Raw genomic sequence first — 22,430 nt, forward strand, 5'->3', positions numbered from 1 at the left:
TGCCCCTGACAGCAGTTCTTCCACATTTTTGCACAGACATTGCTGCTATTATCACAGCAGGCATGTGAGCAGCTGCTGCAATGTTTCCTGCCACAGCATGGTCCACATTGTCCAATGTAGATTTTGATACCTTCACAGCATGGTGTCTCTTACCAACTCCAGCGTTGTTGAACATGCCTGGCAGGACAAGCATGATGTGGTTGGGCCAGTATTTTCGATAAAGTGGCATTTCATACTCCTTGACTACCAGTAGGTGCAGGTGGCTGATGCCTTCCATGGCGTGGTAGAGGTTCAATAGTCCATGTTCATGACGTCCACTCGATGGGGTGAAGATAGGACTCTTGACTGCATTCAAATTCTGCTGGAACACAAGATATTTTGGCAACATTAGATTAAAAAGCAGGTTATTCCTGACAGGGACTTCTATTTGTTTATTTTTTTATACCAGATTTTAAGATCACCAATTACTGGACACTAGGAACGGAAAAAAGAATTTTGCCCTCAAAAAACCCATTCTAAGGATAGTCAGGCAAGATTTACACAGAGGACTTTAAAACAAAAAGACAACAGGAAAAAACCTCCCCCCATTTAATTTGCATATGTATGTCAAGCTGACCATGCAGCAGATGGGTAAGAGCAGCACACGCACCTTGTCAGAAACGAGTGGGAGTCGCATGCTTTCAAGATGTTTTCCCTGTTTGCTGAAGACAAAGTGGTTCTCTTTGGACTTGGGGATTATAAAATGCAGCTGAACCTCTTCTCCCAGCATAGAGGATGAAAACGTGAATGCATGCAGAGTGGAGTCAGACACCTGAATACAAACAAGCAGCAAAAAGAGATTTCCAAGCTGGTAACACATAAGGAGTATGTAAGGAGAAGGAGTTCTTACAGTCACAGTACTGGAAGCCATCAGAGAAACATCCAAACCACTCTCTTTCAGTAATCATTTTCCTCACAATAAGGTCCATTATTTAGGCCTTGCTATTAAAGGAACCAGCTCCCTGTACCAGTAATGGTCTTTGGCCAAACTGGACTCTTCTGAAGTCCATTTCAGCTAGGAATTATTTATCAATATTTACAAAGAGAAGTCAAATATATAGATACACACACACTAGGGAAAGAACTGTCCAAAACAATTTCCCCAGAAGATTCAAAGAGCAGTGCAGCCTGTGGGGGTGCCTCCACAGCAACATGCACTGTCATTCAGACACCTCAGCAGCAGCACTACTGTATTGGTACCAGAATAGTATTTTTCCTGTGGCAATACTCTCCTAAGTAGTTGTGCAACCAAAGCAGACCACACTATTAATAAGGCTATGAAGAATCTGGGTGAGTTTAAGTTTGCACAGCACTTCACTAAACCATATAAGTGTACACAAATGCCTATGCAGATGATAGATTTCATCCTACAAAAGCATCTGTCTTACTTCCAAGTCAAATCACTTACACTTACCAATGAGCTTTCAATAATCTTTGCTAAAAATGGAAATAATTAGCCTAAGATGGAAAGTGCAAGGGACTTTATTTAGGTTCTGTTAAAGCATTTAAAAATCTCTCTCCCTTCATAATGTTTGCTATCCAATGACTCCCCTTTGACAGTGTAATTTCCCTGAGCTTAATTATCTTAATTCTATATACACAGCTCACACTGGCACATACAAGTAGATGTTTATATTTATTAGTACTAGTTACATTTAACCACATGCACAAAGATGAGTGGAGAGAACAACAGATATCCTTGGAGAGGATTTCCTTCCATCAACGGACTTAATGAAGAATGAGGTTTAGATCAGACCTGCTGGTGCTGCTCTGAGGGAAGTGGCATTGTGCACTGCCAGGTCGGGGTGCCTAGGCTGCCATATCTTAATAGTAAATTGCTGGAAAACATTAGCAAGCAAGGAAGGAATGAATTGAGATAAGAAACTTCAAGGTAAACTGCTGCTGGTGGTTAAGAAATAATGTGTGAGCTATTAACCAGGAATAATCTTACTCGCCAGTCTCCTGTGAGCATAATTGTTTGCTTTAGAAACTAAAGTTTTTTTTAACTTGACAGATTAAAATGTTCATTTCTGTCCAGTGACTCATAAGCAACTGCTGAGAAGGATGCACAGTTACATACAAAGTGAGGAAGAAATAGGCCTTGCCATCTCCCATCACAGGTGTGGATGGCTGGCATTTAGGTTAGACAAGCATTTCTCTTAATTTTTTCAGCCTTCTCCCGTGAGACACTGCAAACCCTCTGGGCAGGCTGAATAATGCTTTGGCTTGAGAAAACAAATCACAATATTCACCATTTGCCAGAGGCAGCTGTAGAAGAAAACTGCTCATTCAGAATGTGGCAGACACAGTTGATGCTGCTGGGTCTGCAGCTCAATATCTCCCCTGAGAATGGAAGAATTAAACAATTCCATCTCAGGGAAGGTGAAAGCATGAGTCCTGAGATGAGAGCAGTATGCCTGGAGAGACCACAATAAAAAAACAAGGATGCTGTTTACCCTCAGACTTTGACACCAACCTGTGCAGCAGGATTAATGTCCATGTACTGATGGCACTGCTCACAGTGATGGAAGGTGTTGTAAGCTGCATATTTAGTCAGCATCATGGACACAGTCTCCCTTTTCTTAGGTTCCTCTGATTTTGTTTCTTTGCTTGTTTCTGTGCAGAAAGAAAGGAAGTAGTAGAAATTTTAGGAGCCTTAAAAAAAAAAATATTGTGATCCTGGTAAAAACTGTAAAGAATACATAATTTTTTTTTTCCATTTAATTTTGGAGATTAAAGGTTCTTGTGAATTTGTGTTCAAATGAACCAATAAACACTGAGTGTCTCTGTAGGAAAGTATTCCTAAAAAATTCAACATTTTACTTACCTTGTTTCACTCTTGAGAGTTGTTCTGTGTATACAGGACTTATATTTCTGTATTTAGGGTCATGTACACTCAGGTCAAAAGATATTTTGCTGAAGATCTCAATGTCTGGCCAGTGGTCATTGCTAGACTGAGTAATTTCGCTGTTTTCTGTATGATCTGCAACAACACACTTCAGGTAAGCCAAATCAGATACCCACCAAATGATGTTTGTGTTATGGTTGCTGCTTTACAATTGCACTGGAACTCACACAGGCACACACACATAGAGTGACATCTATGAACATCATAAATATTGCCAGTGAAATTACAACTCACACAAAGCCATTTCAAATAAATGGCAATTCCTTAAAAACTGCAAGCAGGGGAAGGAGCCTCCTAGGTATCTTTCTGCACTGTTCCTCATCATACCTGCTGAGGTATATTTCACTCTGGTGTAAGCATAAAATGCTCAGATGAATGGTCTTATTTGTGCAGAAGGCACGGGTGTAGTAGTTTTGAGCCTCTCTGTGATGGAATGAAGAGCACAGGGTAAACAAGAAGCAAAAGTATCCAAAGGCAGAAAGAAGGAAAGAGAGGCTGTATGAACTATGTATGAACTAGTAGCTGGCAGTACATGATAAAGGCAGTAGAAAACACTGTCTTTATAGAATAGGATGTGGCCAGCAAGGATCAAATGAAACTTTTCTGCATTGATCCAACAGAGACAAGTCTAAAGTAGAAAATCAAGTTTAAGCAATGGGAATGGTAGAAAACACTGGCCAAAGAAAGCAACTTTGGAATGCAGCTTGAACATGAGTCAATTCAGATCAAAATTACATGGAAGAACACACAAAAGTAGGTGTGTAACTGAGGTTACTGATTTTAGAAAAGTGAATTCAGGTGAAATGAAAGTTGGGTCTACGGGTAAGCACATGCTCACCCTTCCCTGATGCAAGAGGTAACACAGTAATCTACAGAGCTTTGAGTCCATTACTTTGACCTGGGTAATATTCAAAATTTGGAGAGGCTAAAGGAAGTAATTATAGATGTTGAATTAAATGAAAAATGTGACAAAATGCAAATCGGTTGACTAAAGAAATCCTATGTTACTTCCATTATATGGCTATGAAATACCTATTTCTCTGAACAAAGGAAATGCAATGAATGTTATCCTTCTGGACACAAGTACTTGGTATGATACTATAGGACAAATTATTAATACAGCTAAAGAAAATGGAGACAAGGTATAGTCTGTAAATTTGAAGAGCTGACTAAATAAAAGATGGCAGCATGTAACATTGTAAGCATTAAGGCAGGTGAGATTAGCAATGAAGTTTAAAAGGTCAGTAGAGCAGCACACTATTTAATATCCTCACTAATGTCACCAGCTTAAACAAAAAAGTTTAAGCTTAAACTTTTGTTTAAGTTTGCTGGTAGCACACTCCTAAGAGTCATTGTCAACCTGGAGAAGGAATCAAAGATCAGCTGGAAAGAATTCAATGCCCTTGGAAACTGAAACAACAAAAACTTGGTGATATTTAACAGAAAAAATGTGAGTCATGTGTACATTTATGCATTTCTGCAGCAGGTTGGGAGCTCCTTGGTTGGAAATGACCAAGTTGCTGAGAAACCATGGAGTACAAGCTAAGCATTGATGCCAGTGAAAAGGGAGAATGGAAAAGACCGGTGCAATCATAGGTTTCATCAGTCATGGGGCTTTCAGCGGGGGCAGGCGAATGCATGAGCTGTTGTAGGCTGGGTTGGTTAAACATTCAGTTCTGCTCACCCATGCACCAGAAGGATAAATTGAAAATAGATGTGTAGGCCAGAGTACCAAACTGATAAGGAAAATAAAGAGCCTGTCATTTGTGAGAATCCTGTAAAAAGATCCAGACTACCCAGATGAATGCTGAAGAGGAGGTAAGATAGCTGCCTGACCACTCCAAAGAAACAAATCTCAAAGAAGAGAAAAATTATTTTAATTTAAATTACTACGTGTTTTTGGTCCCAAGGAGAACGTGTATAAATGGGACAGAAACATATTTGGGGTGGAGAATAAAGCAATATTTAAAATAATGAAAACACGAGGGCTCTGGAGAAGCATTCCAACAGAAGCAGTGGGAGCAAAAAAGCCATAACCAAAAACCCCAAGCAAACCCAAACTGCTCTTCTGGAGTTCCATGCATTCCTGGCAAGGGTGTGACACATTGCTGTGATCTCAACGGGGCAGTCGGCAAGATGTAGAACATCTCTTACATTTTGATATTTCATCCTAAGCTTCTGAGTACTTCAGTTCAAATAATGAGGGAATAACTGTCGCCAAAGCTATAAATCAAAGGAAAATATTTTTTCTTTTCTTTTTTTTTTTCTTTTTTGCATTTAATAGCACTGTATGAACAAAAATACAAATTAGTCTTTTCAAAGGTTCAATAACAACTACATTTTCAAGATGCCAGTCTAATGGTAATGAGAGTTATGTACCAGAATACCATGAAGAGGACTAATTTTTAAAAGGTTTTGCTCTTCTCAAGGCAAAGTCCTGCCATGGCAGCTAATGGATCTGTGAGATCTGACAAATGAGCACAAATCCAAAGAGGATCCTGCTCCCCTTTATTCTCAGCATAAAACCTGCAAACTGCAGACAGGAGACAATCTTACTGAAAATGGGTATATAAATTCTAAATAAACATAAATAATAGTTAGGTTTCAGCCAGGAACAAAATGTTCTTAAATGTACTATCTGCTTAAAAGCAGCCAGCACTTAAAAACCTGCAAGGAGAGATAACATGAGCAGATGTTGCCCATTTACAGCTTTGTGCTCACTTTCATTTGAGTGCTACACAAATGTATCAGCCCAAAATACATTTAATAGTTCTCAGATAAGCCCATTATAAAGTTTACTTTCTTAACAATCTATACTGAAATATATGCAGACACCTATAGTCTAGCTACACAATAATGGAGAGGACATGTAGTAGGTGTAATTCATAGTCTTTCAGTGAGCCTAAGAACTTCCTTGCTGAGTAATACACAACATAGGCTCTTTATGATACATCTTAAAAATACCTGCTAAGTACTTACTGGCATTGATCTCTTCTTCATCATACACATCTACTTCCAACAACCGGATCAGCATGCGGAAGAGAATCCTTAGGAACTGCAAGTATGAACCAGTCTTTCCAACCTGAGCCAGAGATGGAAAAAAGTCTAAATGCCAACCCAAACTACTACAGTGGAAGGGTGAATTTCAGATAAATGCCTCTGGGCTTAGCCCAAAGCTCTGTGTTCAGCTCTGCCTGAAAACACTGCAAGATGTAATATTGCCCATTATACTGAAAACACTTTTACTAAATTGGTCTCTGAGCACAACCTGGTCACAGCCTGTGTCACTTTTGTGTGCAAGGAGATAAGCAGTGGTAACTGCTTCTCTCCTGATGTGCTCAAGGCAATGTTATGCCCACCCATGTGTGTTTCATTTAGGCTAAAACGTGACATAAAGAATCACCCATCCTCTCCTGACATAAAGCACCACCCTTCCACTCCTTACCACTTTCAGCATGGATTTAGCCTTAAAATTTGACTTTGATTTTTTACCTCAAAACACATCACTGCCAACTTGGCCCCCTCAGACTGCTAAAAAAGCAGGAGGAAGGAACTGTGCCCTTACTTGTGGTGGTCCTGTCAAAAGCAGCCGCCTGGGGTGAAAAGTCCTGGTGCCAGACGCCTCAGCCTGATTGCTGAAGTCTGCGTGGTGCTGCCGGGCTGTCGTCCATTGCCTGTAGTACTGAGACTGCTCTTCACTGCTCATGTCCCTGTGAAGCAGAGGCCTCAGAGAGCTCAGCCAAGACATGTCAGCATGAGGCAGGAGGGAAGAGGAGGAAGGCAGATTCCCATTTTTCTGCGAGCTCAGGAGGCAGTACGCAGCTTTGGACAGGATGACGATGCGTGGCAGCGCCACACGGAGAGCCCTGCTGTCCTTGGCTGACTGGGCAGGCCACTGAAAGGTCTGGGAGACTGAAGACAGTGAGGAGAGTTTGGGAGTGGTGCTGCTCGCCATCTGGTTACCCAGCGAGTCACACTCTTGTTTCAGGGTTTCTGTGGCTGTGAAACTGGAGTAAGCTCCCTCATCTACTGAGCTGTGTGCCACAGCCTGGAAGTTAAGGGATGGTGCCTGCTTCTGAGACTTGTCTGCGGCACTCGAGGAGCTCACACCATTGTCAGCCAGGGAACCTGGGAAAACAAAAAGCAGGCAAGGAAAAGTTACTGACTGATGTAAGAAAACCATGAATTCATTTGATCTATGTGGCAGTCCTAACATACTTCTGTTCAATGAATGCTGCTGTGGCTTAGGTCAGTGTTTCACCATGTAAAAAGAAATCATTTACATCTGTCTGTCCCCTTGGCTGGAAGGGCGAATGCCCTGCTGCAACAGGGTTCAGACTCCAAGAGTTCCATTCCATTCTCTGTATGCTAGCTGTCATTTCCCATCTAGGAAATGGAATCTGATGGTACAACGTTCTGAAAGTCAAGTTTAACAAACCACTTCCTTTGCATCTTCCTTTCTATGGATAACAGAGCATTTATTTCACTGCAACTTGGACATGAACCGGGATATGTCCCCTCCTCCCTACTTGTCAGGTTTAGTTAGTGTATGGGAAGACCTGGTGCATAGTAAAGACCCAGTTCAGCTGTCTTAATACCTCAGACTCATAGGGAAATAAAGGGAAGGAACCAGAATGCAGAATGCAAAGAAGGGAAGGCATGGTGGGAGGTGATGCCTGAAGAGGTAGGTTAACACCCAACCATTCTGTTGGTCTTGGCAAGGAGGCAGATATCCATCCTCACCCATAGGTACTCCCAGATTTATAGAGCATTTTTCTATTCCTAGAATTTCATACTAGCCCTTTTTGCTCTGACTTTTCAGATCTTTTCAGGATCCACTGAACAAAGCTAGCAACAAATGCGAAAGGTAAGTTAAAAAATCAGAATCACAAGGGATGCTTAGCTATGGCATACCATCTCTCCCACTGAAGCACCATCTCCCTTTAGCAGTAGACAGGAAAATTGCTCACTGTGTGAAGAATCTGCAACTAACATTTCATTGTCTAGCCTGCAGCTGGATCCAACTAGGCAACCCGCATCTGAGAAAACGTCTCACTGTTTACATCTGAATTCCAATGACGCAGGAATAAAGACTTGTTTTTCAGACCAGCAGCAGAGTGACTGACCTGAGGTTCCAGTGACAGCACTGCTGTTGCTCTGGGGCCGGTCCAAGTCTATCAGCAGCTCATCAGAGTCATTCTCACTACCATTTGTCTTCTCCTGCTCCTTCTCACTGAGGTCAAGAGCTACAATAGGCCCTCGAATTGCCTCCTTGGAGACATAGCAGCACGCCAGGCCTACTTCTTGCTCTAACGCAGTACGGGTTAAGTAGCTGGAGTCAATTAGTCGAAGATCACAGTATTTCAACGACCTAGGAAAGCCAACACAAATGAAAAAAGTAGTTTTGTTTTCTCTGACTTTGAAGAACACTCCCTAGCTTTAATTGCTTCCTAAATATTCATGAACAATTTTATTACGTATAAAATAATTTTAAAATATTCAGCACGTAAGTTGCACTCCTTGGTAATTTGCAGACACTTACTGACCCACAGAGTAGAGTAATATGACTTTTCACAAACTGCACTTTCCAAACCTTTAAAGGGTTCCTAAACAAAGTCTACAAAAATACACCTCTTTTGTGAAAAGACAGCTAGATGATATCAAACCCAACTTATCTAAACATGTATGAGAGCAATCATATTGAAAGAGTAATAGCAGCACCTGGGGAAAGTCTCTCCCAGCGGGTCTTTGCCAGTGAGAATAACAATACAAGGTAGACCTTCCAGATCCTGATAGGTGCGTGGAATCCAGTCATCCTGCTCATTGCCCCTCCAAGCCTGTGAACAGAGAACATTCCAGTCACACCTAAACAACATCTTCTCTTCAGCTGTTTCCTTTTTTCGTAAGTTCCTGCTTTTGCTTTGTATATAGGGCTTGCTTACTTAACGGCCAACAGGAAGAAGACCTTGGGTGCAGGCATGCATTTGTTTTCTGGTAGCCAGGTGTTAGCCAAGCATTAAATGCAAAGAAAATGAGTGTATAGCATATGTTATTCAGTGCTGAAAATATTCACCTGGTGTTGTATTAGTGTGGTCGGTCAGAGAAAAAAAGCAGCCGATGCGTTCAGTTTAGCACAGATAAAAGATATGAATGTAAAGATAAAGTAAGACTTTAAAGTGAAGTATGAAAATGGGCAAATGAACCTTGTTTAATTGTTTTGTACAATGAAAGATTACGTGACAGAAACACATTTCACCTTTCCCTGGAGGTCATCCCCCCCCAAAAAAACTCCTTACCTACAGTCTATCAAGGCCCAAGACCACAAAACTGCACCATTTCCCCTTAGCACTGGAAAGGTAGATAGCATCAGTCCCATGTCCTTACACCCTTCAGTTCCACTGGTTCAGTAGAGCTTACTGAAAAAATTTTTTTCTCCAATTACTTAGCAGTATCTAATGACTTAGTAAAGCACCCTCAGCAACAGAGAGAGAATTTCTGGCTCAACAAGGTTAGTTCAGCCATGTGTTTTCCTGCCTCTCCAATGATCAAGGTATCTCTGAAAGCCCGTGACTAGAAAGTGAAATAGGGGAAGACAATTTTTCTTTTGATTTTCCTTGATTTTCTTTTTGCTAGCATAAGAGCCTAAAAAGAATGAGTGTCCAGGGCTTTGAGCTGTTTGAACTTGTATCCAGAAGATGCATTTCTTGACCATCTTTCTCAGGAAGGTCAGAGAGATGCAACCCTCAGGGCTCCTTACTTCTTGAATGTTTCCCAAACAGTTTGATTCTTTTTACGCTTAAAGGGTATGCTATGACAGCATCCCTGGTCAGTGAAATTGTTATTTAAATTGTCTTCCATCTCTTGTTTCATTCTGTACCTCTGGCTCCACGATGGAGAGGAACAGCTGGTCTGTCTGACCAGCAGGCTTGTCTGACAGAGAGGGGAGCAATGCAGCCACCAGCACTGCAGACACAGCTGCCCACCATCCCTGCCCTGCTGTGGCATTGCACATGCTGCTAATGCCTGAGAGAGGCTAAGTTAAGTCACACTTTTCAGCTGGGTTCATTAACACCCATAAAGTTTCCCTCCCTGCCTCTGAAAATGGTCATGATGAGGTCTCATCCTTCCTGCAACCAAGAGTATTTATTGGTGGGACCACATTTTGAGCCTCAGCACTCAGTAGCCTCGTATTGCTCTCTCCCCATACACACATCAAAAAAAGGCAGGCAACCCATCGCCCCTCTGTTAAATATAGTGAGGTCAATTCATGAAGTGGGTTTGGCTACTTGAACCATGCTCTTGTAAATCCATGCAAAATTTTAGGCTGGTGCAGATATGCTAGGCATATATGCATGTAGCCTCCTCAGGCTGTCAGCATGCAGGGGGTTGAGGAAAGAAATCCGTGACAAACAGCATACTTTACCAGTTATCAGGAGAGCAGAAGATGGATGAACAGAGCAGACAACAGATACACTAGACAGACAAATAAGTTGGTGGAAATAATTAGTTTGCCTACAGAGATCTGAGCTCTGCTTTTAGAGATGAACCCTATGTGATGCATGCCGTTATTCAACTTTAAGAAGTGAAGTAACAGCTGGTGTTTGACTTCATGGACCAGTAACAGTTCAGGTTTGCTCCAAGTCTATCTTTTATGATCAAAGTACAGAAATGCATTCACAGCAACAGATACAACACCTCCCTTTCCCTATAGAATAATTAACCTATAAACTCGTGGGAATAAACACGAAACAACTTCAACAACCAGGTGACCACAGCGAGCACACAAACAAACATTCAGTTTCTGCTAACCTTGAGCCGTGTCACAAAGTGTTTCGCGATAGTGAGCTCCGAGGCAGGATTCCCAAGGAGGATCTCAAAACGATACTGCAGCCCCAGCTTGTCCCTTACTTCCTGTAACCTCTCTTTGGCCAGCATGGCCAGCTGTACCGACGGCACCCGAATGACGAGCATGTGGCCACAGCCATTCTTATCCTTCCCCGGAGACGTGATAAGGTCATCCATTATGCTGAGTGTTTCGGGTGTGCTGTGATCCCTTAGAGAGGCCATGGTGGTGAGGGCCATCAGAGCTTGGGAATATTGCTGGATGAGCAGGTAGCAGCGGATCACCATGCTGTGCAGCCGGGGGTACCTTGGGGGAGACACGGTTCTGCATTAGCACATGCAAAATCACAGTGCTGTCTGAAAATCAGCCAAAATGCAGGACTGCATAGTAAAGAAGTGCCTATTTTTTCCAGCAGTGCTCAAGGAACAAGGTCTTCCATTGTCATAGACAAAAATTTTGAACAAAAATTTTCTGCATTTGGCCAAAGTCCTGAGCTCAATTAACAGGAATTATAAACTTCTGTTACCCTCACCTGGTCCAAAAATTTCAGCTAAAGATCTTTGACTTGATGGTGATAAGGAACATCTCAGATCCTATTTATTCCAAAAGCACACACTTCTAATTGTTTTGCTTTCCACAAGCTTTTTCTTCCACAAACTTGAGGACCATCATGGCTTCAAGTGGTTTGTGGGAGAAGTACTTCATAATTTTTTCACATCTCTCAACATCTTACCAGAAAGTTGGACATACCAATAGGAATTGCTGGCTCTGAGTCAAATCTGAACTTCCATTTTGCCTTTTAACTTACACAGCCAACATCTTGGCTTTCATTACAGCTACATGCAGTGGCAATGAATATGAAGTAAAATTTTAAGAGAAATAAAATTAAAACCTACTCAAGCAAAAAAACCCACTCAATTTCTAGACATTTTCCATGAGCTCACTTGCCACCTTAATACAGAGAAACACTACACTATTATGCCTTGAGTGCTGGTCTTATGCCACGTAAGTCCAAGTAACTAATATAACTAGAAGTTCCAAATTTCTCTGGTCTCTTTCTTGAGTAATCTAATAGACAATATGATATCCATTTAAAGAAAGTTTTGGGTTTGTGTTTAGCCAGTAAATACAGTAGTTTGTTCTATATACCATAAGCCAGTCATTAAGCCAGTAAGTTTTAAAAATACTTTTTACTCTTTCCACCACAGAAATACCCACTGCACTTCTGCTACTAAAACAAATGGAGCCCTTCTTATAATACAAAAATGTCTGCAACATTTTCAGCTTGTAAGCTCACATGCCCAGACAGAATAGCTCAGTTTCTTAAAAAAAAAGCCTAAATTGATAAACTGTGACACAAAAACATATCTTGGGTCCAAGATAGAGATTCACCTGGCTCCAAGGTAGAGAGGTTGACCCACCATCAATTTCTAGCATTATCCTAATCTCATATGATTATTTGCACATACATAAATCCTCCTTCATCTTTTTTCCCACCCACACTTAAACAGAAAGAGAGTGATAGGGACCACTATCTCTTCCATTGGATTTGACCAGAAAGAACAGGATAAACCTAAGGAACTAACCTAATTAAGTATCAATGATTATTAATTATTAATGTTGCTAATTTAACACATTAGATATTGAATTTTTCTTAATAAATACAGATACATGTACAACTATTACACTGATGTAATTAAAACAGAAAAAACAGTACTGAACACAGAATAATCCTGTTCTAGCAAATGTGAAAACACAAGACCTATTATTTGAAGTGCTATAAGGGATCTGTCCTGCTGATATGCACAGCAGATTGACTCCACATTGCTGGAAATAACAGTGTTCCCTTCATTCCTGAAGCGGGCACATTTAATTGTATCTTGGATATGTGCCATGAAAGTAGCTTTTTCAGGCAGCTGCAGGGTACTAACAGGCCCTGAGCTGCAGAAACCAAAACCATCGCCAGCTACTGAAATAACAAAAACAATATTTCTGAACCAATGTCTCTCACCACCAACAAGAGAGACACCAGAAGTGGTGAGGTATGAACCCTGTGTCACTTTCTGAGCTCAGTGAAGGTGAGCCAAAAGAAGAGAGAAGCACAGCTGAACCCAGATTGCTTCTGAATGGACCTGATCTCTTCTAAAATCAAATTAAGGATATCCACTCCCTTCTTCAACTGCACTAAATTTGTTACAAAAATAAAACTGTACATACTTCATGTTTTCCAAGACCAACATCAAAGGTCATCATGTCTTCATTCCCCAAAATGGGGCTCATAAAGATGTATCTTTAAGACCCCCAACTGGGCAGAATCCCAAGCTTCCATGTTATTATTTACCTTTCTAAAAGTGTGTTGACCATTTTTTCAAAAGTTTCATCACATCTCAAAAGGGGACTTGTGACTCCCCACTGGAGAGATTTGCTGTATTCATTCAAACCAAAGTATAGCTTTTCTTCACTTGCTGCATCATCCTGTTTCATACACAAACAGCAAAAAAATATAAGGTGGTCTGGAACAAATTTTTATTTCTTGTGTCATTTTAAAAAATAAATGGAAAACACTTTCCAAACCAAAGAATCCTTTGTTTTCTCTAAGTGACGCTCTTTATTTGTTTCAATAAATACAATAAAATGTAAATTGTTTTTTACTTAACTTATTTGCCTACAGCTAGAAAAGACAGGTGTAGGTCCTTTTCAGTATATCTCCTACCTGTGACTGCAGGGGGTTTCTAGAATCCTGCTAATTATTTTCTGACTCCCTATCTCTGGCTTTATATGTACTGACAACTGTTATTTCTATTTAGAGTAGAACCTGAAAAGAGAAGGATTATTAATTTTCAAAGTTGTTCTTGATTGTCAGAGTCTATATGCTTTTCTAATGGAAACCACAAATTCATATTTTTTTTTGTTGGAGTGTAAATCTGCAGAAAGCTATCAGAAAGGCAGAATATTTGTGCTTCAAATTTCATGAGCCTTTGATGGAAGCACAGCATGTTCTCCAGTGCATTTAAATCAGCAGTAATCTCTAGGAATGTAAGTAATCATCTACAGTCTCCCCCTTTTTTGTGGCTTATTTTTTTAATCAGAAGACTGGAAGTTGTGTATTTTTTTTACTTTTGGGAAACAAAAAATTGTCTAGACCATTTTACAGAAGGCCACTACATGGTTTGTATTAGCAATCAACCAAAAAGCAAACTTAGAATATTCACTCTGTCATTTTACATTATTTTTTACAGCTCCCACTTCAAGACACTTTGCAGAAACTAATGGTCCACTCAGCATAGTAAAGCCAAATCTGATATAAATACACCAAACAAGTAATAGGAAAAAATGCTATTTTTAGCAGGTTTATCCAAAACATCCTCAGAATCAGCTGACTGAAATGATGAAAAATGTTAACAGTGCGAAATATCCAACAGGATTTTTCCTCTGCACAATGACAGTACCTACTAAACCAAAACTTGTTAACCTAGCACACAACTTTAATTAGGACTGGGAAAATAATGAACTGACTTGACAGGCTATGTGACATATAACTTACAGTCAAAAGTCAGACTCCTTGAAAAGGGAAAGCCAGCTCTGGAGCTTTATGACATGTCTACATAGCTTTGTCTGACCAGAGCACAGAAAGTGGTTTCTCATCTTGCATGACTGGATAAAGAAATCTGCGTAATTCCTGGTCCTAAATATCAGGTGCTACTTCTACCATCAGTATCTCAAGGCTGTCCACCTAGAATCTGAGCGAATACGCTCCAGCAGAGGAAGAGCTCCCTCCTAACACACACATTTTCTAGATTCTGCTTGGTGTGCATTCCACATTAAAATTCACAGTTAAAATTAACAGCTAAACACTTACCACAGTGTCAGATTGTATCCAATGTACCTCATTGCTAGAGCTGATCCTGGACTGCTGCGTTTGCAGGGCATAAGGGAAAGAGCTGACCTGAAGAACAAGCAGGTTGAATGCTTCAAGCACCTCCCTGCAATTAATAACTCTATCAGCCAGACCATGATTAGGCTCACCATGTGACAGGGAACTTGAAATGGCACTGCAGAAATAAGAATGCAAAGAATTGCCTTACTGACATCCTGAAATTCAATGGATTACTCTCTTCCTACAGAAAAATCTCTAAATGATGATGACACAGAGAGCCATAGCTCAAAAATATCTCTTTGGAAAGGTAAAAGACTTCAAAAAACATTTGACTGTTCTCTGTGGGTAAACTCATGAAAACAAGGGAAAACAACAAACACCTAAATAAAGGATTAAAATCTGTTGACAGTGAGAAGGTGGATTAGTGTGACAATTTAAAAAAGCATCACACAGAGGAAACCAAAAATAAGCCAAAGCTGATTAAATCCCTCTTATTAAAAAACACTGTTCCATGAGCTGTGGAGATAGGATATAGTAGCAATTTTATGAAATCCAGTGGCTTTTCCAGTCTGAAACAACAAATTTCTAATAGGCTGAGAAGCCTGAAAGTCTACTGATGTTCTGATGTTCCGAGCAACTAAAATAGCCTTTACTTCCATTATATATTCAGAAATTCCAAATTCAAAGTATAGCAAAGATAATAAAAAAAAATGTGATGGGGAAGACCGAGTAGAAATAATATTGCTTTTGTCTATTTTCAACTGTCCTTCAAGGAGAGTATTTTGCTTATTAGAGAATAATAGAATGGTTTGGGTTGGAAGGGACCTTAAAGACCATCTAGTTCCAGCCCCTCTGCAATAGGCAGGGACACCTTTCACTATTTCTGATATTGAAATGAATCCCTCAACTTTATACATCATGTTTAAACCACATTATTCTCCTTAGTTTACTCATGGAACAGGAACAGTATAATCAGCTTGACTTATTTCTTTCTTCTTTCAAGACAAAGTTGTGATTTGGTGTGACGATATGTTTTTATATGTGTGTTTAGACCTATAGCCAAATTCAATACAGCTGGGGTTTTTTAATCCTTTTTTTACAGAAGCTATGGCATCTTTCTTATGATACAGACTTAAATGTCTGTAAGCTTTCTCATATCACAAACAACACGATTATCTGGAATAAAAACATGAATGAAAGCACAGCCAGCTTGTGAACATGACAGACATTTGGGTTTGAGTACAGATAAAGAAGAGAAATAGGAAAGAAAAGACAAGAAGAGCAAAGAAATTTGCAAAATCCAGCATTTTCCCCTTGACTTCATGGCATATAACCTAACATAGCACATAACCCTAGAAAGAATCCTGATAGGCATCCAATAATCTGAAACTAGTCTCACCTACCTTCAGGTGAATCAGAATTAGACAACAAATATCATGGGCAACCAAAAGAGATTGTTTCCCATTATACGGCACAAAATGCCTTGAAAACGCCTAGAGAAAGCAATAGGTGTCTAAGACAGTAAGTCTTTTGAAAAAAGGATGATGGAAAGATGCTGGGAGAGGATGGTTCTCCTTCAGCAGATTGAAGCAGCTACCTTGTTAAATCCACATGGGCATTGTCATGAACCAGCACAAAGAGTGTGTAGGGGTTCTGCTTCACTCGCCTCATGAAAACCTCAAATTTAGTTTGAATCTCATTGTCCAGCCGAACCACGTATTTCTCAGCTCTCTGATAGGCTGTTCCATTGTCCTCTAGGCCCAAGTCCACAAGAACACCTGTCAAAAAAGAAGAATACAAGAAAAAACTTTTCCTTCGAGCGCATCCAAAAATGAAGGGTCAAAGGGAAGTTGCCACTTGTCTGTCAAACCACTGATAGGACCCAGTAAGAAGGTGATTATCCAAATGCAATTTCTCTCACAATGGAGGCCAAAATGTGCTCCTTGGCTTCTGGATTTCCTCCAAAAACTGCCTGAAGACCTTTCAAAAACTTCTCACATTATCCAAAAATGGGGGGAAAAAATCAGGGGGCCCCCACAAAGATTTCCAAAGTAGCACTCAGTTGGCTATGCTCCATGATCCTAGGGCAAATTTGCCTACATTAAGGTAATATATTAGTATTGTTTGAGTCAGAAAAAGTTATCCTGACCTTTCCTTTGAAAATATCATTAATTTACATAAAATTGATTCTCCCTACTATCATACCATATCATATCATATCAAATATGACATAATATCATCATATCATATACCATCATATAATATCAAATCATACTTTTCATGCTCTGATTCAATGTTTGTGTCAGTACAACTAGTCTTTGGAAAGATATATTGCTGTCATATTCATAAATTAGGCATGGTGCAATGTATATGACTTTGAATGTCATTTCAATTAATGAAGTAGAAATAAACAACTCTGAAATATGGGTCAATTAGGTCTTTTCCAGGGTCTTAACGATTTTGTAATTTTTTTTTTTTTAATAAAGTAAAATAAAACACAAACTATGAGGAAAAAAGATATATTGGAGCAATTTACTTTTCCTCTTATACCAGTAATGTATCAGTACTGTACAATGTACTGTACCAGTATCATTACCAGTAATGCTGTAATAGCATCACATACTGGGGTTTATCAGCCTCTTTCCCCTCCCTTTTACCTGATTGTCGAATCCGCTGAAGGGTTTGCTGCACCAGGACTTCTGAACGGGGCACTATAACAATGAAGTCCACCTTGCTGAAGTGGCCCAGATCCAGGCTCTGATTGCCACTGTCTGCTATAGCACAAACCTGGGACAAGAGCTTTCTGGCAACTGTGAGCTGTGGCTGGTAAATTTGGAAGGTATCAACATCCAAATCTAGAGTGTGTTTGTTTGAAAAAGAAAACAAAACACAACAAGAAACATGTTTACTTTCCCACCCCCCCAGCAAAGCATGACCCTCCAAACAGCCTACCCTCTATTATCAGGGGAAAAAATAATAAAAAATCACTCACCAGAATAAATCTCAACACTCTGGAGAGTTTGGTCCAGATCACAAATGCCAACTTTCTTTCTTTGATCAAAATGTGGTAATACATGAGACGAACACAAGTACAGCACTGCCCATTTTTTAGGATGCCCTAAGTGTTTTAAGAATTTCTAACAGTGCGACCCAAGGAAACCTCAATGCCAACACAGTGAAATGCATTCTGTTAAACGAACCAACACATACATAATATGCATGCACATACATAGATATAAAGATGTGCATGTGTACATATAAAAAAAAGCAGAGAGAGAGAGAGAGGTACAAAGCTCTAATGTTCTTAAACTCGGATTGACTTGGATTTAATAAACATCAATATCACACTAAATGTGTGAATGCAGAGAACTGAGAGACTGACCAGAGCACTCGTGTTTCCTCAAAATAAAAAGCATGTTCCATTTCAGTATTTCCATTAGGTAAATTCTATGTCAAACAATCCATGCTTCATTAACCACTGAGTATTTTCAACTTGCAGATTACCAGATTAAATCCTATAATGGTCTTACAGTTTTTGTTTATGCCGCTTTTTCTACTGTGTTGGTTTTACACAGGGACGTGTTTTCGTGTGTACGTGCGCACACATGCTTGTCTCCTGTTCAAATATGCCTTAGTGTCCATTTCAGCAGATCTGCTATGGAAGAAATGTCCCTCTCACTGCCTAGGAGACTTACTTCTTCATTTTATTTTTATTCAGGCAGTTTCTCAATAGCTTCAACCACTGTACAGCCATATGTTAAAGATAAAATGGACTCAGAACAATTGTTTAAGAAAATAGGAAGATTTAAAAAAAAAGTACACAATAAGAAGAAAAAAAGACCCAGAATCTAAAGATCATTTTCCCTTCAAATTAATCCTCTGACTAAGCTTGAGACTTGTACTTCTGAGGGTGCCAGAACAAAGTGCCTGGCAGCCTTTCTAGATGGATCTCCTGATCCATGTGGAGACAACCAACCATTTTGCTTTCATTCAGATTTAACACCAAGGAGATGAATTTAAGTTAACTAATATGAACCCAGAGCATACCTTTCTTTCACAGAAAAAAGCTTTACTGGAGGTTGAATTTGCTTTGATATTAGACCTGAACAAATCTCAGTGTTCACAACAGCTCAGTGTATCTTTTCCCATTATTGTGATATGAAAAGGAAAGTATGTTTAGAACTCAGGAAAAATAATTCTGAAAATTAGCAATTTTAGACAGGAAATCCTAGCTTACCTTTTGCACTTAAGCATCTTATCACATTATGCTGATTAAGACACATCTCAGATCAGCAAATTACAAATCACACTTGCCTAGCACTTTCAGTCCAAGATCTTAAAACACATTCCCTAAAAGTTTAAGCCTCAGAGCACAAGTCTCTATTGCATATTACCAGGCAGGAGGACACCTGAGGAGATCAGAAGGAGAATACAATTCCTCTCTGCCTTAAACTCAAGGTTACGTTCCTTTTCTCCATGCAAAAAGATAAGTCTACTCTGCCAGTGTTACAGAGAAATGTCTTCTCTGCTCTGCCTGATGCCTAACAGAAGATAATATGTTTTAGCTTAGAGAATATAAAGAAATCAGGGCAAAAAATTTGCTAAAGGTTATTACAGAGATTTTCAGTCTGAGCAACTGCTGTATTGCTACATTTAGCTGGCAGTATTAGTATTTTAAGGTTGGCACACTGACTGCAAATGTGCCCTCAGATTCTCCTGAGGTGTATGCATTTTGACGTTTAACAAGCTACTCACTTATTTTGTGTCTTGCACGTAGAAAAAATTACCTGGTTCTTGTGTAGAAACCATGGCAATTGCCTCCTGAGACGACACACACTCACTAACGTCTCCATTAAAAGGAATAATGACACTTTCCCCTCGCTGCTGTAGCATCTTCTCCAGCAGCTTGTCCAAATCATCACCTAGATCAGAATTAGCAACACCAAATTATCTGGAAACCATTTCAGAGAAGCAACATTGCAATATATTACATATACCTATGTTCCCACATAGCTGATGTCAAATCTGCACTTGGGCAAGGGTCTGGGGATATAGAGAAGTGAGGAGAGAGAATACTTTTTACTGATTTACCAATTGGATTAACTAAAAAAAAAAATAATAAAAAAAAAGGAACCACAGTTGTACAATTTCAGATCTGTGGCTTTACAGCTACTGGGGACATCTGGTGATTACAAAGAAACACACATTATAAAACAACCTCTAAAACCTTGCTAAAAGCTCAACCTAGAAAACATTTGTGTACTTACAGGTGCATTACATGCTCTGCCGTTGCATTCAACAGCTGAGACAGTGTTAAAAATGTTTTGCCAGAGGGTTATGGACTGCCATCACACAGGTGAAGGAGACAAGCACTCTTTTACACACAAGGAAGGGAGAACAGAATGTCTCTCAGTGGACAGAGCAGAGCTGTGTGCATGTGCATTTGAACTGCTGAACAGGAGATACACCAACCCTAACGACTGTCTTGGCTAGAACTTCTGTTTCTTGGAATCACTCACCTAAAGATGTATTTTTGAAATGTGATGCCAGGAAACTAACTTTCCCTGTGATAAGCTCATAACTGATTTCTTTTAAAAATTCGCTGGTGGTAAGCATGCTCTCTGCTAGTGCCCGAGATTGATATTGACCTGGAGAAGAGAGGGGAAAAAAGTGAGAGCAAACCTTAATACAGTTTACTGTCAACACAACCTTTTAATCCTAGAAGTCTGGGGCACTCTAATCTTCAGTCATGGATTTCCACTGCCTTTATCCAGTCTCAAGTCTACTCCACTAGTGACTGAAGAATTAGTTGATATAACTAATTTTAGCAGGTTTTTTGCTATTGCACATCATTTTTCATACTTGTATGATGAATGATATTCAAAATAAGAATTTGTACCTTAGATGAAATGGAGGATTCTGGATAAATATGAAAAAAATAATTATCCCTAGTGTGGGGGAAAAAGGGTAATGAAAGTAAAAGATTGGCATTACTGACTTATCTGCCAACAAAGAAAAGATGACTAGTCAAAGTGCATTTCCATCCAGACACACTCATTCACACACAAACAGCACAGCTAGTCATCACTGCAGAATTAAAAGGATAAAAATAAGGATAAAAAGGATGAAAAAGCACAGTCTGTTTTAAGCAGTCTGCAGAAGACTCTGCCATGTAAAATATTGCAGTTGTTACATAAAACAAAGACAAACCAACCATTTTGCCACAGCATCACTTCAAGATATTTTCTAAGGCAATCACACAAACAAAAAAGTCTCAGGCCTCTTAAGAAGTAGTAATGACTAGCATAAAGATATTTTTCAATATCCTCATGGATCTCAGTACTCCAAGTCTTGCTGAAAATACAGTAAACTGTGACATTGCAGTCTAACAATACAAAGGAGAATAAAAGGAACAAAAGGGATTTAAAAACCAGATCAATAACTCAAGAAAATTCATTTGGCACTGCCATTTGAAGCAGTCTGCAAATATACTCACCTAGAACCACTACACAGAATTCATTTCCTCTAATCTTTGATGCACAAATGGCAACTACATAATCTGGTAGCTTTTGCTGATGTTTCATTTCATTGAGAGACCTCAAGGTCTCCGAGATGCCCTCTGCCAGGGAATTCTGGGTGACAACCACATGCACGAGATCCCGAGACACACTAGCGATTAGCCTGGCAAGCCAAGGAAGTTGACCCGGTGACACAGAGATACACTGTGCACTCATTTGCAAGGATCTCTCTCTCAGAGTGAACTCCTGCATAGCTTTCAACATGATCTGCTCAAATTCTTCCCTCAGCGGTATCTGGTCAGGACCTACAATGAAAACGAACAAACAGAAGAACAGTGTCTCATATAAAAATGTTACTGAACCAGGAATAATTACACGTCTGTCTTGATCTGACAAGCTCCTTCACCACATTTTTTATATTTAAAAAAAAAACCCTTGCTACTCAGTGGATATCTACCCACACAGCTTATTCTTGTTTTTTTTATTTTAGAATCCTTTCTTTTCCATCTCCACCTTTTTTTTTTTCTCCTCCAAATAATGAGGTATTCCACCTCACTCCGAGCTTCAGCCACTGGTGGGACAAACAAGGGAGTGGGAAAATATGTGCCTTTTGCCTAGAAGAGAGGGATTAAGCATGCAGCCAAATGTTTTTTTCAGCAGAAAACCAAAATGCTTATCCTTGTAGCCTAATCACAGCCATGCAGCCTGACAAAGCCTGACAAAGTCTTTGCTTTGCTTTTTCTCATTATGCATACCAATCAAGTAAGCATGGATGCAAATAAACACGTTTAACCTCTTCCTTAGCTAAATTAAATTAATTCAGCAAATCTGCAAGCATCTAACAAAAAGAAGAATATGCAACTTTAGATCTACATTCCCCAGACTCTGTCAACTGTACTGTCAACTTGAACTGGAAAACAGAAATATAAACCATCCTATCTAGGTATCAATCCTCCAACTGGACTTGTTCAGTTAGCTTTGTCTCATTGTCAAAGATAGGAACAGTTAAAAAAACATTCATGAACACAGAGAAAACGTAACCATAATTTATATTGCCAAGATCTCATATCAGTGCTAAAGGAGGCAGCTTCACACTTCAGCAGCTTGCTTTTCTATGACAAAACGTAGGGGGCTTAAATATCAGAGATATGTGAAATACTGGGCTTGGTTTTATGTTTTCTTTCACACCAAGAAAGAGAAAGGTTGTGTGGATAAATAACCCACAGCATAGAATCTGTAAAAACT

General features: G+C 39.6%; 1 protein-coding gene across 7 annotated transcripts in view; it reads right to left on the bottom strand.

The window, feature by feature from the left end:
- The window catches only part of GREB1L (GREB1 like retinoic acid receptor coactivator), a 133,213-nt gene that overhangs the window by 10,087 nt on the left and 100,696 nt on the right, over positions 1-22,430 (bottom strand). For 5 of the 7 annotated variants that reach the window (XR_015773294.1, XM_088059942.1, XM_088059952.1 and 2 more), the window contains 16 exons: positions 21,164-21,490; positions 20,187-20,315; positions 19,455-19,589; positions 17,325-17,522; positions 16,265-16,445; positions 14,650-14,842; positions 13,132-13,265; positions 10,757-11,096; positions 8,669-8,784; positions 8,074-8,318; positions 6,513-7,075; positions 5,927-6,029; positions 2,867-3,022; positions 2,516-2,655; positions 650-811; positions 154-361 (listed from right to left, as the gene is read on the bottom strand). Coding sequence is in view for 6 of the 7 variants with exons in the window: in XM_088059942.1 (XP_087916068.1) it covers positions 154-361; positions 650-811; positions 2,516-2,655; positions 2,867-3,022; positions 5,927-6,029; positions 6,513-7,075; positions 8,074-8,318; positions 8,669-8,784; positions 10,757-11,096; positions 13,132-13,265; positions 14,650-14,842; positions 16,265-16,445; positions 17,325-17,522; positions 19,455-19,589; positions 20,187-20,315; positions 21,164-21,490 (3,330 nt within the window). In the remaining variant the exon portion in view is untranslated. The remainder of the gene's footprint in view (positions 1-153; positions 362-649; positions 812-2,515; positions 2,656-2,866; positions 3,023-5,926; positions 6,030-6,512; positions 7,076-8,073; positions 8,319-8,668; positions 8,785-10,756; positions 11,097-13,131; positions 13,266-14,649; positions 14,843-16,264; positions 16,446-17,324; positions 17,523-19,454; positions 19,590-20,186; positions 20,316-21,163; positions 21,491-22,430) is intronic. The other 2 variants (XM_088059950.1, XM_088059939.1) reach the window with 1 other exon arrangement.

This window comes from Pseudopodoces humilis, chromosome 1 (genome assembly GCF_049639895.1).
Source record: "Pseudopodoces humilis isolate 2021_Gansu_Grassland_sample_001 chromosome 1, ASM4963989v1, whole genome shotgun sequence".
NCBI classification, from domain to species: domain Eukaryota; kingdom Metazoa; phylum Chordata; class Aves; order Passeriformes; family Paridae; genus Pseudopodoces; species Pseudopodoces humilis.